Genomic DNA, 15,698 nt, shown 5'->3' on the forward strand with positions numbered 1-15,698 from the left:
TTTTAGTTAAATACGCACAATTTTATTGATTGAAGAGATTAGGACAAAAACATTAAACCAAATACAGGACAAAGCACCAGAGGCCATCGATCCCCACCATGCACGTCGCCAATCCTTCTTCCTACAAGGTACTTAAAAAATAGGGGAGAGGGAAGAAAACAGATCCTCTTGACACAGCACCATCTTCCGAATGTAAAAAAGCCTCTCCTCTCTATCCTCCATTATCAAAATAGAACCGAGGGCAAATCGATGGCCGCCTTGTCTCCTGATTGTGAACCGTGAAGCCGCCCTCCTGGGGACAGGGGCTCCTGCTGAGCAGGCAGAAAGCATCCAAGAGTCTGCACATACATGCCACATACTATCATGAAGCACAGATTCAAGTAACATTTACATACTAGAGTCCACATGTTACCTACCCAAAAACAGGACCATTTCACAAAACATATACAGGCCGTAAAATCCAAACAACTGAGGTACTGGGAACACAGATATTTATGCCAAAAGAGTTCTGTATCATACAGCAATAGAAAAGCCATAATAAAAAACATTTTGCCACTCGAAATCAAATAAAGCTATCTAGAAAAGCCAAATAAAAGGTTATTTCAGGGACAGAGATACTCAAACAAGGAAAAAAAAAAAAAAAAAAAAGAAATTACCAATGTTAACTACAGCATGTAACATGTCATCCCAAGTCGACCCGTAATTGAAGTACTGGCTTAATACATCACAATGTGACATTTTCCTTAATAAATAGAAGAGTTTTTGAAAATACAAAGGTGCGCGTTGGGATAGAGGGATGTTTTATTTATATCATCCAAGCTTTCAGCTTATCATCCTTCCCGCTTTTTCTGTCCAAACCAGAGGGCCTTCCGAGCCAAAGGGACCATTCTTCGTAAAGAAAATTAAATAGCTGCCCTGTGTTTTATACATGGGGGACAACCTGTTTCATTCCACCAGTTTCCCATCGAGCAAAGACAAAACGTGTAGTTGAGATCAGAGAGTCGCACAACTGCCGGGTTCCAGGAGCTTCCCGCCCTCTTGGGCCCTGGCTGTCACTCAGCAAAGAGGGGGACCTGCCAGGCAAACCCTTCAAGGGACACAAACCAAACAGGAGTTGAGCTTCTCTTTTCCTTTCTTCTTCCCCTTTCGGCTACCCGAGTGTCATGCGTCTAGAAGGTGGGCTTCTAACAGCTTCCTGCCACAAACCAGTTGACACGAAACAGGAGAGCCCGTGAGGACACATCTCTCCCCTTCAGGGAGCAAAGCCTTAACGTGTCATTTCCTAAGCAGGACACTGAAGAGTCTGTTTAGAAGAAATGACAGGAGGAGAGGGATTAAGAGACACCAACTGGACTTCTGCTTTCCTTTAGTGTAGCACCCAGGTTTCAGGTCAGACTGTGTGCACCGAATTATTTTTTTTTTTTGAGCGAATCCCATTGATTATCACATAAGTGGTTGGCTTGTTTAGAAGAATAAAAAAGAAGAAGAAGAAAAACAAAAAACCAAAAAACCTCCTCGGCCAATCGTTCCTTCCCTGAATCCTAACAAGGAGTTAAATGCTAACAGTACAATGCCAAGATGTGTGTTTGAGGCAGAGAGTTTTGATTCTATCGAGATCGGCAACTACTTTCAGAACAAAATGAAAAGTGGGGTTGGCTGGAAGCAGCCCAGTGGGCAAGGGGTGGTCTCCCAGGCTACCCCGGGGGGAGGAGCTGGGGGGCTCCCGTCCACCCGGCCCCACCCCTGCCCGCCTCTCTGGCCCCATGCTACAGGTTCAGCCAGCTCCTCCAAGGCTTCCTTCTCTGATCCAAGAAACAGGTGACAGTGAGGGTCCCTCATGCTGCCCAGCCAGGCCCCCGCGTTCCCTGGAAGAACTCCTTTCTGGGGCCCTCTCGCTCCTGGTACCCGCTAAGTCTCTGGGGGACGTGAGCTCAGTTAAAGAAAGGGTCCAAGTTCTCTTCCATGTTGACGTCCGGCACCAGCTGGTCCGACGCCTCCTTAGCACCATAGCCCGAATTGGAGACACTAAAATCTGTAGAAAACCAAGGGTGGTCCAGGATCTCCTGCGAGGTCAGCCGCTCCGAGGGCTCCCTGCGCAGGATGCTGCGGATGAGGCACTTGGCCTTGGGCGACAGAGTCTCTGGAATGTTGAACTGGCCACGGCGGATCTTGCTGAAGAGGGAACTGGGCTCAATGTCATGGAAAGGGTAGCGGCCCACCAACATGGTGTACAGCATCACGCCCAAGCTCCACACGTCCGCCGCCTTGCCCGAGTAGCTGCCGCTGGTGTTCAGGATCTCGGGGCTGACGTAGGCCGGGCAGCCGTGCTTGTCGGACAGGGAGTCGTCGTCTCCCCGAAGGATGTAGGCATCTTCCAGGCTTTCCAGCTTCACCCGAGTCCTGCAGGGAAGACAGGAAGACATGAGCTGCTGGGAGAGGAGGGAGGCACGGTGACCCAGCTCCCGGGCCTGTGTTCCCAAGGCTGCTCATTTGTGTCCATCCATTCATCCATCTGCTCCTCCTCCCCACCCATGACACTATTCCAGGGCTGGGGACACAGGAGGAGACAGGACCGGCAAGGTCATTTCTTGAAACCGATCATCTATTTGGGAATTCAAATCTTTAGCAACTGAGCAAACCATCCACGACATTACAATTACCCGTGACTTGGTGATGAGGGAACAAAAAGAGTGACTTTCTCAAAATCATGAGAGGTCTCCCGTGCGGTTTGGCCTCACCAGTGTTTGCCGTCAGGTATGGATTTTAGTATTCCATTTCACAGATCAAAATAACAAGGCTCCCAGCCTTTTAGCTGGGAAATAAAGACTTCACTCTGTACTCAGCTGACTCTGTTGCTCTTTCTGTTCTGCCAATAGCCTCTTTAGGATGGAAACAGAAACAGGGACAGTTTGAGCAGGACTGAGTACCATCAATTTGTCCCCTCCAAGACTGGGTACCATCACCTTGTCCCCTCCAAGGCGGGTACCATCACCTTGTCCCCTCCAAGGCTGGGTACCATCATCTTGTCCCCTCTAAGGCGGGTACCATCACCTTGTCCCCTCCAAGGCTGGGTACCATCATCTTGTCCCCTCTAAGGCTGGTACCATCACCTTGTCCCCTCCAAGGCTGGGTACCATCACCCTGTCCCCTCCAAGACTGGGTACCATCACCTTGTCCCCTCCAAGGCGGGTACCATCACCTTGTCCCCTCCAAGGCTGGGTACCATCATCTTGTCCCCTCTAAGGCGGGTACCATCACCTTGTCCCCTCCAAGGCTGGGTACCATCATCTTGTCCCCTCTAAGGCTGGTACCATCACCTTGTCCCCTCCAAGGCTGGGTACCATCACCCTGTCCCCTCCAAGGCTGGGTACCATCACCTTGTCCCCTCCAAGGCTGGGTACCATCACCCTGTCCCCTCCAAGGCGGGTACCATCACGTTGTCCCCTCCAAGACTGGGTACCATCACCCTGTCCCCTCCAAGGCTGGGTACCATCACCCTGTCCCCTCCAAGGCTGGGTACCATCATCTTGTCCCCTCTAAGGCGGGTACCATCACCCTGTCCCCTCCAAGGCGGGTACCATCACCTTGTCCCCTCCAAGGCTGGGTACCATCACCCTGTCCCCTCGAAGACTGAGTACCATCAACTTGTCCCCTCCAAGGCTGGGTACCATCACCTTGTCCCCTCCAAGACTGGGTACCATCACCTTGTCCCCTCCAAGACTGGGTACCATCACCTTGTCCCCTCCAAGGCTGGGTACCATCACCTTGTCCCCTCCAAGACTGGGTACCATCACCTTGTCCCCTCCAAGACTGGGTACCATCACCTTGTCCCCTCCAAGGCTGGGTACCATCACCTTGTCCCCTCCAAGGCTGGGTACCATCACCCTGTCCCCTCCAAGGCTGGTACCATCACCCTGTCCCCTCCAAGACTGGGTACCATCACCCTGTCCCCTCCAAGGCTGGGTACCATCACCTTGTCCCCTCCAAGGCTGGGTACCATCACCTTGTCCCCTCCAAGGCTGGGTACCATCACCCTGTCCCCTCCAAGGCTGGGTACCATCACCCTGTCCCCTCCAAGGCGGGTACCATCACCCTGTCCCCTCCAAGGCTGAAACCCTCCTATCAGTTCCATCTTTTTCCCTGATTTCCTGCGGATGTGTCTCCTGTCCCACCTGCCACTCTCCCAAGGTCTGGTTCTTGACCTGGTACTTATAGTAGACTCGGGCTACCTACGTCTCCTGCCCGTGCCACACACCTGTGCTTCTGGGTGTAAGTTTGTGACAGTGGCAGCATGACCCCGAGATCTTTCTCTCACCACTCACTCTGCCCCCAATCACCTCCTGCTGCTTAAGGATTGCACGACTAGCAACGGGAATGTGGACTTTCCTTGATGTGCTGGGAAAAGAAGTAGAGAAATTGCACCTTATACTGAAGCCCAGCAAGACTCACATCATCATTGAGTACAAAATAAAAAAGTCCTTCTGGTAAAAGCGTTGCACCAAATGTGCAGTCATACCTGTACCTAGAGTAATGATGTCCATCTCATTCCACCATCTTTCCTGTTCTCATACCCCCTTCCCTCCCTTCGGCAAATACTTTCTTAAGTAAGCTGATATCTCACAAGTCATCATGCCTAAAGTACTGCTGAGGAATCTGAGAACCAGGATGCAGAGTGACTTGTTTAGGCTACACTGAGAGCCACCCTCTGCCTGTGCCCTCCTGGCACAGCCTCTCACCTTACCCAGGAGCCTCCTTGGCACTCTCCTTTTCCTGCCTTGCAGTTATTTTGAGTGAAAGACCAAGTTTGGCTTGAGCAGAAACAGAGTCCCCCCCAACTCTCCTGGCCAGAGCATTGCCCTGCAGAGTTCCGGAAGTTCTCAGGTGCCTTAAACCTGGTCGCTCCCGTCCCATCAGCCCCACAAAGGCTTGCTGTGAAGGTGAAAGTGACAAGCAGGGCGTAGAGGGCACAACCAGGCCCACAGCATCTGGACCACTGATGCCTGCACCTGAAAGGCACATCTCCAAGCACCTACTCTCTCCCCGGCTGAGTCTAAGACCAGGTCACTCAAACTGCATCTCTCAGGCTTAAAGACAAGCGCCAGAGAAGGCAATGCTTTAAAAAAGGTTTTAATGTGGCAAAATATACATTACGTAAAATTTACCATCTTATCATTGTTAAGTGTACAGTTGGTTCACTAGCAATGAAATAGATTCACATTGTCATGCAACCATCTGGACAAGGCAGCCGTAATGTCTCTGCCAGCTCTACCATTCTGGGATTCTGTGATACACAACAACATGTCTTTTCTTGATGTGAGCACCCCTATTCTATTATCATCTAGAGTAGACACGTGCTTCTCCTGCCCCTGCGGCTAATGCCCTATAAAAATAGGAGGGTCTATCTGTGCTAATCCGGAATTGAGCCGATTAAAAACAAATCTGTCTTCCTCTTGCTCCTCCTGATCTAAGGGGGCTGGGGAAGCTGACCCGCCAGCCTTGCCAGATGTTGAGAGATGCATGGAGATGGGTCAGTGCCACCAAGGGCAGAGCGGTGGGGAGAGGCAAGGAGCGGGGACCCCAACCACAGGCCTGGGGGTTTCTCAATAGCACCTCCCAGCCGGCCTCACCCTTACAGCTCTTCCCTGGCTTGGCAGCAGAGAGGCTATGGGAATAGTAAAAACAGAGACAAGAGGCCCTCCCACCTGTGTAACCAGGGCAGGTCAGTGGGAGGGCATGAGTCTTGGAATCTGGGGCCCTGTTCCTGACAAAACACTCCAGGGGTGTGGAAGCCCTGCATGGTCTCACCCATATGCAGATCAATTTCTCTGCCAAGGCTGTGGGATGACCCCCTGCATTCCCCTTCAATGCACTCCCTGTTCATCCCAGTCTCCTTGATGCTCCTCAAAGGTCCTGCAGGGCCTCTGCCTTGTCCTGCTGCTTGGGATGCCCCTCCCCAGCTGTGCTCAGGTCTGTCCTTGAAGGTCTACTCAAGTAAATGTGGCAGAGGCCTTGCTGCACTCCACCCTCCTTCCCTTAGAGGCTGGGGTGGTAGCATGCTGGGCTGCACCCCAATCCCCCCTCCCTGGGAAAGGCGGCTGGCATGCATGCTCTGTGTTACTGCGACTGCCATTTCTGGTGATCCTTCCTCCTCCCCTCAGGAGCTCCTGGATATGGGGATGAGGTCACTCTGGATGCAGAGCAGCACCACGCTGCTGCTGTACCTTGAGCACCTGGACACACCTGAGCAGTCATTCACCACGAGAACAAAGGAGCCGGTCCTGCACTGACCCTGCTCTTGGCTCTGCCCTGTAACCAACAGACCTCCCACATGAAGCCGAGCCAAACCTGTGGTCCCGTTCCTGCTGATCCCCTTCCAGATCACAACTGTAGATTCTGACTTTCTCCTCCCGCCACCAGGAAGCAGAGCCCCGACACTGAAAGCCTCCTGACCCCCTGTCCCCAAGGCCTTCTCCATATCATAGACCAGGGCCTTGGAAAATGGCCAAGGTCTGTCTTATCCATGAACACCCCAAGTGGGGTGGACCTCTTCAAGAATCCAAGAACGAACTAACAAGACGGTTCCCCATGCTGCCAAAGTCCAGCTGCTGTAGGCTGACCTGGGGCACTCCACCCGCCTTCCCTTAGAGGCTGGGGTGATAGCATGCTGGGCTGGAGCTGCTTGTCTCAGTTGGTCCAGCACAGATGCAGCAGAACAAGGCAGTCTAGAGAGCAAAGCACGTGCAGAAGTGGCACCAGTCAAGTTCCAGCCTTAAATGTTACTAAGTTCCAAGTGAGAAACATCATCTGCCTTGCAAACCCAGGGAGGCTCGTGTGTACATATTTATATGCTCTCCCCAAGTACATGCGGTAAACTTCCAAGGCGGGTATAGGCTTCCTTTTTGTGGATGACAAGCCCAATCCCTGGAGAGGCTGAGTGAGCTCCTAGGGTGGCAGGCAAGGCTGGCCAGGGCCAGGGGCTCCCCGCTCTCACACTGGCCCCCATCTGCCTACCCAGCAGACTTGGCAGATGACTCCAGGGTTGCTGGGCAGAGAAAGTTGCAAGTGTGCAGCGCATGCTCCCTGGCCAGCTTTGGGGTCAGGAGCCTTTCCCACTTTCAGCCGACTGTCTGCACCCTAGACAGGGCAGGAAAGGGGGAAGAGTAGCCTGGAGAGAAGCTGGGGAGGAAAGGCAGCTCTTCCGACCTTGCCTCCTTCTCAGAACACCCTGACCTTGTTTACATCACTTGCAGGCAAGGGTTGATGCACTGGGTCTGGATTCTGTCTTTAAACATGGGCCTTCCAGTGGGGAGCAGAGGGAGGCCAGGCAGGCGCTGCGGGGATGCTGGCCTCACTGCCCCACAGGACAAACCATGTACAGAAAGGACCTTAGCTGGTGCAGCTACAAACTAGAGTAGAAATGAACGGACAGTCTTGAAACTTCTGATGTCCCCTCAGCATCCCCCAGGGATGATCATTTTCCCAAGCAAATTAGTTGATTTTCATAAAAATCACCAGAAGCACCCGTGGACCTAGGAATTCAAATGTCCCACTAATCATTCAGGCTTTAAAGACGCTCCTCGAGCTTTTACTCTGCTTGAGCTCCTCAAGTGGGCATTGGGGAGGCACCTATGACTCATAAAATAGCAGCCATCCTCTCAGTTTGTAAAGATTCCATGAAATAATGCAGGGCAAACTCCCCTGGGAGGCCAGCAGGGCAGACCTGTAGAAAATGGTGGTAACTCTGTGGATCCTCCACTAAACTGAAGTCCCCACCTTCAACCTCAGAGCCTGCGGGGAAGACAGAGGAGAATACGAACTGCAGGCCCCAGGCATGTGGAAGTGGGTAGGAATGCTGTGACCACATCCCTTCCTGTGTTCCTGTCCTGGCTCCCGCCCCAGCCTGTGTGCCCTTCAGTCCTGAGTGAAGGAACTGGGACGTGCAGGGCAGGTAGAACCAGAGAAGGTCTACAAAGAAGGAAGATTCTGGAAAGTGACAAGTGGGTGTGGCGCAATGGTCGTGACCACACAGCTATAAACGGCGGTGGTTTTCTTCTAAGGAGAAGACATCTCTGGGCAGGCAGGAGCCCAGGGCAGGATGCATTTGGCCAGAGAAGCTGCGCTGTTGAGTGCCTTTTGCAATCTGGTAGGAAGCAGTCATCTGCTTTGCTCCTGACCGGCTGAATGAACAAGGACTCCTCATGGCACACATAAGTAGTCACTGATGGCCTGGCCCAGTGCTGGGCCTTCTATCACCAGACGGTGTGCCAGGTGGGGAAGCCAGGACCAGCAGCATGTGGTTCCTTTCCCATTAGCTGCAGGACATCATGGGTGGGCCCTGAAAGGCCCGTCCCCCCACCCACCACAGCACCACTAAGTCCAAATAGCGGTGACCACTGGCTCCATCAGCTTCCCTTCTCCAACATAAGAACAAACAGCAACAAGGCCCTAAAGAGGCCTCTTCTAGCTTTTAAATGTCTGATTTTTAAGGTTTCCTTTAATTGTTAAGCTAACAGGACTACAATGCTTCTGTGTGGCCTTCTATAATCACAATAATGGTTACATTTAAAAGAACAGTAGCTATGTATGAAGAATTTAAGAGATACTAGGATTCCGATAGGCTGGATTAAGATATGGATGTACTTCCTAACAACAAAGGAATCCAAGGCAGAGAATTGAATAGTCTAACCCATATACAGGGTAACTGAAAAAAAAGGGGGGGGGGTGTTCTGAATCCATGCTGGAAGGATTCTAACACCACTGTTCTCTCCAAATACAGCCTGGCACCAACAGCACAGCTTTACTTAGTATCAAAAAAGGGGCAACTTTCAAGGGGACCGTGAATGGATGGGGACAAGTGTGGGGCCCCACTTATTCAGCCTCCGTCGCATCAAAACCACTGAACCCAACAGTTGTAAGTGATAGCTTCCATTTGGACAGACAGGGCTGGACCTGTGCACTTCCCAGATGAAGACAGGAAGCTGCTGCCACCGGTACAAGGTCATCTGGTGAGGGATGAAGGAGCTAGGATTCGAACCCAGGGTTTTAGCCTCACAGCTGAGAGTTCCACCCATAACAGCAAAAACAGCCCCCACAGCAAATTGCGCTTTGCTTTTAAACCTTTAAGCCTCACCCTGAGTCCTTGGCAGCAAGAGATGGGAACAGGGTGGGCCAGGGTGGGGCTGAGGCTGGAGTTCAGCAGACAAAGGGGCTGGCAGGGAGGGGAAGTCCCGTGGCCTGAGGTCAGTGATATTCAGAAAGTCGTGGAAGGTTTCAGGTCTAGGATGGGGGGAAGGCCAGGGGGAAAATAACTGCAGCCAGGTGTGGCCTGATCTCACTCTTAAAAGTGACCTTGGTGGGGAGTCCAGTTGGGCAGGACAAAGCCCTCCTGAGGCAGCTGCTAGAGGGGTCTGGGGGGAGTATCCTGCTGACTCAGAGGCCCCCACTGGAGATGGACACACCACTTAACTATGCAAAACCAAGTGTCCCCCGTTTCCTCTGGACTCATACCTGCATGGACTTCCCAAAGAGCCACTGAGACCTGTGCATTCAGCGAATCCACCCTCCTGCAATCTCAGGTGGCTCAGGGGGGGCAGGGGGGCCCTGGGGAAGTGAGGGAGGAGGGAGGAAGTCGCTAAAGGGGGGCTCCCAGGGAGGCAGCTGGCTGGTTCTATGAGGTGGAACAAAGAACAAGCCTCTCATTACTTGCAAACCCGGAAGATGGGTATCTTTGCCCTGATACGATGCACCAGGTCACAGCGGGGACCCTTGCAGGTTAGAAACATGAAAGAAACTTCTGGGAAACAGTAGAGTTGGGATAAGAAACCCGTTGGGGCCAAGTACCCAGGTGTCCTCTGTAGCATCGGCTGCCCAACTTCCATGGAGCCCAGTGTGGGGAGTACATCTCTGACGACTGTGGCTAACTGGGTCTACAGGGGGTCATTCCACCTGGAAGCCCTCCAGGAATACTCCACACAGGGCAGCCTGCATGCTTCAGGGCCTTCAGGACGCTGCTCACCATGGAAACAGATGGAGAAACCCAGGACTGCGCAGCACTGGTGGGAATTCCCCATCAATGCTCCACTCTCCACTAGCTCCCTGCATTTGAAGCAGCTCCTTCCTCCCCAGAATAAATCCATTTGACTCTCAGAGAAGTTACTGCAGCGCAGAGCTAGACAGGAGCATCCAGAGGTGCTGCTGCTGCTACTGAGCTTCCTAGGTGGGGAGGACAGGGCTCGGGGAGGGCAGCAAGGGCAGGTATGCTCTCCAGCCAGACAGCGTGCTCCACCTGGACGATGCCCCAAGGAGCGCACCTGCAGGGGGTCAAAAACCAGTGCTGCTCCCAACACATCTGGAAGCTTGAGTAAGGACCTTGCCCTCCTGATTATTTTCACACCTAAAACAAAAGGGATGAGTCCAACTCCCTGCACACCCGCCCTCCCCCCCCCCAGCTCCATAGTCAAGGTTCCAGTTCATCACCCTGAAATAGAGGCCCAGCTCCCTGTCTGGCCATTCCTGGTCAGTCCCCCATATGAGCTTCCAGAAGCAAGATCTTGACCTTGTCCCTGTCCTAGAAAACCTGTCAGTGGCTCCTCCAGGGCTTCAGGTCAAGTTCAAGGTCGGGGATGAATAGAGTCAAGGCCCTAGCCCACAGCTTTCCGCCCAGTCTTATCTCTTCCTCCCCTGGATGATCTTCCAGAGGCACTTTCCTCCAGCACCAGATCCTTCCTGCCGCTTGGCTTGGCTCACTTACAGGAACCTCCCGGTCCTACCAGACTCAGAAGCCCATCCCCCCTGACATGACCTCCCTCCACACCCTTCCACTGAGGGGGAATTGTGAAATCATTATCCCATTGTTTCTTCCATCTGCAAGGACAGGCTGTGAACAGGACTAGTAGGTGCTTAATAAAAGTCTGCAATTTAGCATCCTGTGTGCAAGAGCCCCCTCCCCTCAGCTCCAACCTTCTGCCTGGATGTAGGTAGCTCAGGACACCTCAGGGTGACTCTACTTAAGAACTGCGATGCCCCCAGCCCGAAGAGAGTTTGAATAGGCTAAATTCTGTTTTTGTCACATAGAAGAAAATCGCACCAGTGGTGGGGAAAGGGCCTTCAGGCTGCATTTCCACCCTCTGCCGTCCACTGCTGATATCAGAGAGGGGGGCTAGTCTATACCATTTTTGCTTTGGGGGCAGGAGGGCTGCTCATACATCCATTTCATCCCATGACAACACTGAGTTCTACTCAAGGCATGGCAGAAAGATGATGGACTCCACCCCACAGTTCTGTGAAGAAAATAAAACCCGCCCCATAAACTGGAACGAGACCGGGGGACTGCCCACAGGGTCGCTAACTGGTGGGCCCAGTGATGTTCTGACTGCTCAGAAAGCCATCTGCTCCACGCGGACTCCACTGGCCAGTTCTCCTGGAGCAACTCGGTGCTCCACTGCCTAGGAACATTCTTTCTGAGGGTTGGGAACAAGATGCAGTATTTTATTATCTAACTTGGGTATTTTTCCCTGAAGACACTCTTCCACTAGAGAGCCTAGGCTCAGGGCCATCTACCTGAGTAACAAAGCCCAGGTACGCCACCCAGGGGTTGTAAAACAGGGGCTTCAATTTCCTCATCTGTAAACCGGTGATAATAAGAGCACTCACTGGGCTTAAACCGGGTAATTCAAAAACAGCTAGAATTGAATGAGTTCATTTAAGTGCTATAGTAAGTACACTCTGATGCTTGTGAGGCCTGGATATTATTTCACGGACATGTAGGTCCTATGAGGGCAGGGTTTCTGTCTGGCTCAGCACTGCCATATCTCCAGCATCTAGGAGAGTGCCTGGCACACAACCAGTGTTTAATAAGTAATTATTGAATGAATAGATGAATCTCCACGGATGAGGCTGGAAGCCACAAGATGACAACTAAAAGCAGTGACAGCCGCATTCTTAAGAACCTCCAAGGCCCTTTATATGCATTATCCCCACTGACTCAGAGGCACTAGACCCAGATCCCAGGGCTAAATGGAGGCATCAAGAATCTCACCCCTGTGCCGTCTTCCTGGTTCCCCAGTGGGCCCTAGACTAGTCCACAGCTAACTGACCAAGTCGCAAACAAGGATATCCTGCCAGCGTAGCCACTGTTTTCTCTATTTCTAAGCAAGCTCAATCTTCTGAGCAAGCTCAGTCTTCTCTGTGATCAGCAAAGCTCTTCCTAAATAAAATTACAGCCTGCTTTAGACACTGAAAACAGTGTCTTAAATAGATGTCACGTAGGCATCAATCATTTAATCAAAATGAGACTGATGGGTTAATTTCTCACTCGACGTCTGACTTGGAAAACAGCTCTCTTTGAAAAGATGTCTCCATGGGGATTCCACTTTTCCGGGCTCCAGCTCCAGGCAAGGACCTACTTGCCAATGATCTCCATCTCTACCTCTCTCTTCTGTCATGAGAATCCAGTCTGAGTGGCTCTTACCCAAAAAAGGAGATTTTCATTGAGTCAACATATAGCCATGTCCCGTGATCCAGGTGCCATGAAAGTCTCTGTCCTAGGAAGCTCCTGGTCCATGAGGGCAGGGGACAAGGATAGTCCAGAGATGCACACATGGACCATGAGAGCAGAGTAGGACATGGGGTACCCGGAAGGCAAAGGGATGCTGTGGGGGAAGGACATCTACCTACCCTGGGGAGCAGGGGCCCCGGGACAGTGGCCCCAGGGCTGGCAATGTCTCAAGGACAGTTAGTTGACATAGAGAAGGGAATTTCCCAGGAGCTCTGTTCCTTCAAAGCAAAAAGGGCAAGGTGTTTTCCTAAAACACGGGCTGCCTGCAACTTGAAAAAATGTGTACAGCACTTCATGAAAGAAAGGCTGTATCTGAATTGAGCTCCTCGCCTCCACCCTCAGCACTTGGGAGGCAACTGGAAGATCTAAGGAAGAGCCCATGCAGAAACCCACCCCTGAGAAGGACAGCCTTGACCCCCTCGCTGGGGGTAGGCAGAAATGCCTCCAGCCTCGGGGAGGCCCAGCGGGCACTCATCACACCAAAAGGCCCCTGCCCTCAGTTCCTGCGGAGGCTCCCAGCTGCCATTCGGCAGAGGCGGGCACTGACCGGCTTCCACCCTGCAGAGAAAACGAAACCTGCCATGTCAAGAGATAAAGATCTTTTAACCAAAGAAGAAACATGTAAAGAGGCGTGTTTCTCGGTTCACATGAGACATTTCTGTGTGAGGAAATGTCAACACTGATCCGAGACTGGGGGCGGAGTGGCAAGAAGCCCTGTCCCCAGGAAGAAACCCAGTGGACAAAACCAAGCAGGACTGCTGCGGGAACCATGTCCCACCAGCTCATCCTAGGCAGCCCAAGGGTGTGCCTGCATCGGGGGCTCTTCCCATCCTCCACTGGCCATACACAGACCCAGTCCTTTGTCACCACAAGGAGATGTGAGGTAGTGGGGAGACTAAGGTCAGCATACAGCTGATTATGTCCAACCACTGAGTTTCCTTGTGTTAATTCCTTTAATTCTTTTTACCACTTTACCCATGAGGAGGTCTGGCCCAGGAGTTAGGTAGTATGCAAGGGCAGGGAGCGGAACCCAGTGGGCAGCTCTCACTCTGCAGGAAGCAGCAGGCCTTCTCCCAAGCCCAGCCCTTCCCTTGAGGCCCAGGCTGTGCCAGCAGATCATCCCAACCCCACAGGAGACCGAGGCAGGAGAGCATCGGGTACCCCCTTTGGAGATTTGGGGAAATACTCTACCTTCTATCAGAATCAGGGCCCAGCCCTGAAGGCTGACCCTGGCCACTCACACACCATCTCAGATCTGACTGCAGAAACTGTGGGTGCGAAGAGTGTGCCCAGGGTGAGTTCCACAGAGGTGGGATCCACTTTCTCACAATGCCGCTCCATGCTTGTGGATCCTGAGATTTTACCCTTTGAGCAATGTGAACAAAGTAGGGGTGCTCTGCCATGCAGAAACATCATGGGGTGGAGAGGAGGAGCAGCCCAGAGCCCGAGACACAGAGGCCGGTCCAGGCCCGACAGTATCCTTGTCACCCCCTCCCCTTGCAGCTGGTCAACTCGCCTGCTTTCCTGAGCAACAGAATGCATCAGATGCACTTGACCAGCAGGTCAACTTCTTAGCATTGATTTAGTGATTGTAATTAAACAGAAAGGAGAAGGGTATGGCCTAAATCTGAACCTACGCTTACGAGGTTCACAGAGAAGGCTGCCACAGAGAGACCTTGTTCTTCAGGGAGTCCCGAGGGCTGTCATCTCTACTGGTGGTGTTTCTCAATGACTCCAGACACAGCGGCCACTTTAGGGTGCCTGTGCTACCCATGAATCACAGCAGCATCCCAGTTAATACTCACACCTACTTTTCAGGGATGTCATTATTATTTCTGCTTTGAGGAAACCACAGCTCAGAAATATTCAAAGACTTTTCCAAGCCCAGGCAACCAACAGGTGGTAGAGCCAGCACCTGAATCTAGAACCCAGATCCCAGGAAAACGGATGAGGAAGAATCTGAGCTGTTGCCCATTCAGCACAAGGGCACTGCCTGTGCCACCCAAGAACAATGTTTCCAAAGCTACGGTGGGGACCGAACCCAAGGTGCTGCTCCAGATCCCTAAGAATGTGTTCAGGGATGGCCCGGGCGGCACAGCTAGAGACTTCTGCAATGTACAGCTTTTGCAAGAGCGATCGGTTCACGGGCAGTCCTGTTCCCAATGGTGGTTCCACTACCTGCTCCTCCACCTTCCATGGGGCTCAAGATCACGGAAGGACAAGGAGCACGTCCTTGAAAGAAAAGACGGATATATATCAGTGAGGTGTCTGATGTCGCTGCACGGCCAACCTGCCTCAATGCTTTTCTCATGAATGAATCAGATGTCAGAAAACAGACACAGACACCAGGGTTTAAGTTTTCAAAACTCTTTCAGATTCAACCCAATAGAGCTGGTAACTCTACTGAAGGTGCCACAATTAGGATGCGTGTCAAGAGCTCCTGGTGCCCTGGCCCCAGTGAGATCAGGAGTCCCCTCGGGAAGCGTGGGCACCTGCTGTGTGCAAGCCCCTCTGCAGGCAAAATAAATTCACAGACACTTTTGCGAAACTCAGCAAAGCCAGGAAACAGAGAGGCAGAAATATGCTGAGTGACAGAACCAGACGTTTCACATTCTGAAATCAAGAGGTTACAAAACAAAACAATGATAAGAAGAAAACAGGAGACTAGGCATTAGTCCCCTTTCACAAAAAGTTGATAGGTGCACGAGGAGAGGAGTTTCTATTAGCCACTGATGAGAACGTTTAGAGTGTCCTTGGACACAGAAGTGACCTTGGCAAAACTGCCCAGACAGAAACACTTGTCCTCCCCAGCGGCAAGCCCACTGGGAACGCAGCATGATGGGGGCAGTGCTGGGGGACTGAGAGATTCCAGGCTGGCTACCTCCACACACTGGATGTGACCTGGAGCCCTGTGCGGCCCAGTAACCTCACCAGTCAGATGGGGAATGCCATCCTTAATGACGGTCCCACAGGGCTGTGACAACTGTTCAGGCTGCAGGGCTGCGTGGCTGCAGGTGCTCTCCTGCCAGTCTCCGTGTGACTGGTTCCTGATGGTGAAAAGCTCTTTCCCCTTCAAGTTTAATATGCTGCTCTCACATGTCTGCTCCACGGGGTGACTCTGGTTTCTCCCTCACACGGAACA

At 52.3% G+C, this 15,698-nt stretch overlaps 1 protein-coding gene across 1 annotated transcript in view; it reads right to left on the minus strand.

Annotated features, from left to right (window-relative positions):
• Trib2 (tribbles pseudokinase 2) overlaps positions 1–15,698 on the minus strand; it is a 24,827-nt gene continuing 9,129 nt past the window's right edge. The window contains exon 3 of the mRNA XM_005327375.5: positions 1–2,400. Within this exon, the coding sequence (XP_005327432.1) occupies positions 1,932–2,400 (469 nt within the window). The 3' untranslated portion in view covers positions 1–1,931. The remainder of the gene's footprint in view (positions 2,401–15,698) is intronic.

Source organism: Ictidomys tridecemlineatus, chromosome 12 (assembly GCF_052094955.1).
Source record: "Ictidomys tridecemlineatus isolate mIctTri1 chromosome 12, mIctTri1.hap1, whole genome shotgun sequence".
NCBI classification, from domain to species: domain Eukaryota; kingdom Metazoa; phylum Chordata; class Mammalia; order Rodentia; family Sciuridae; genus Ictidomys; species Ictidomys tridecemlineatus.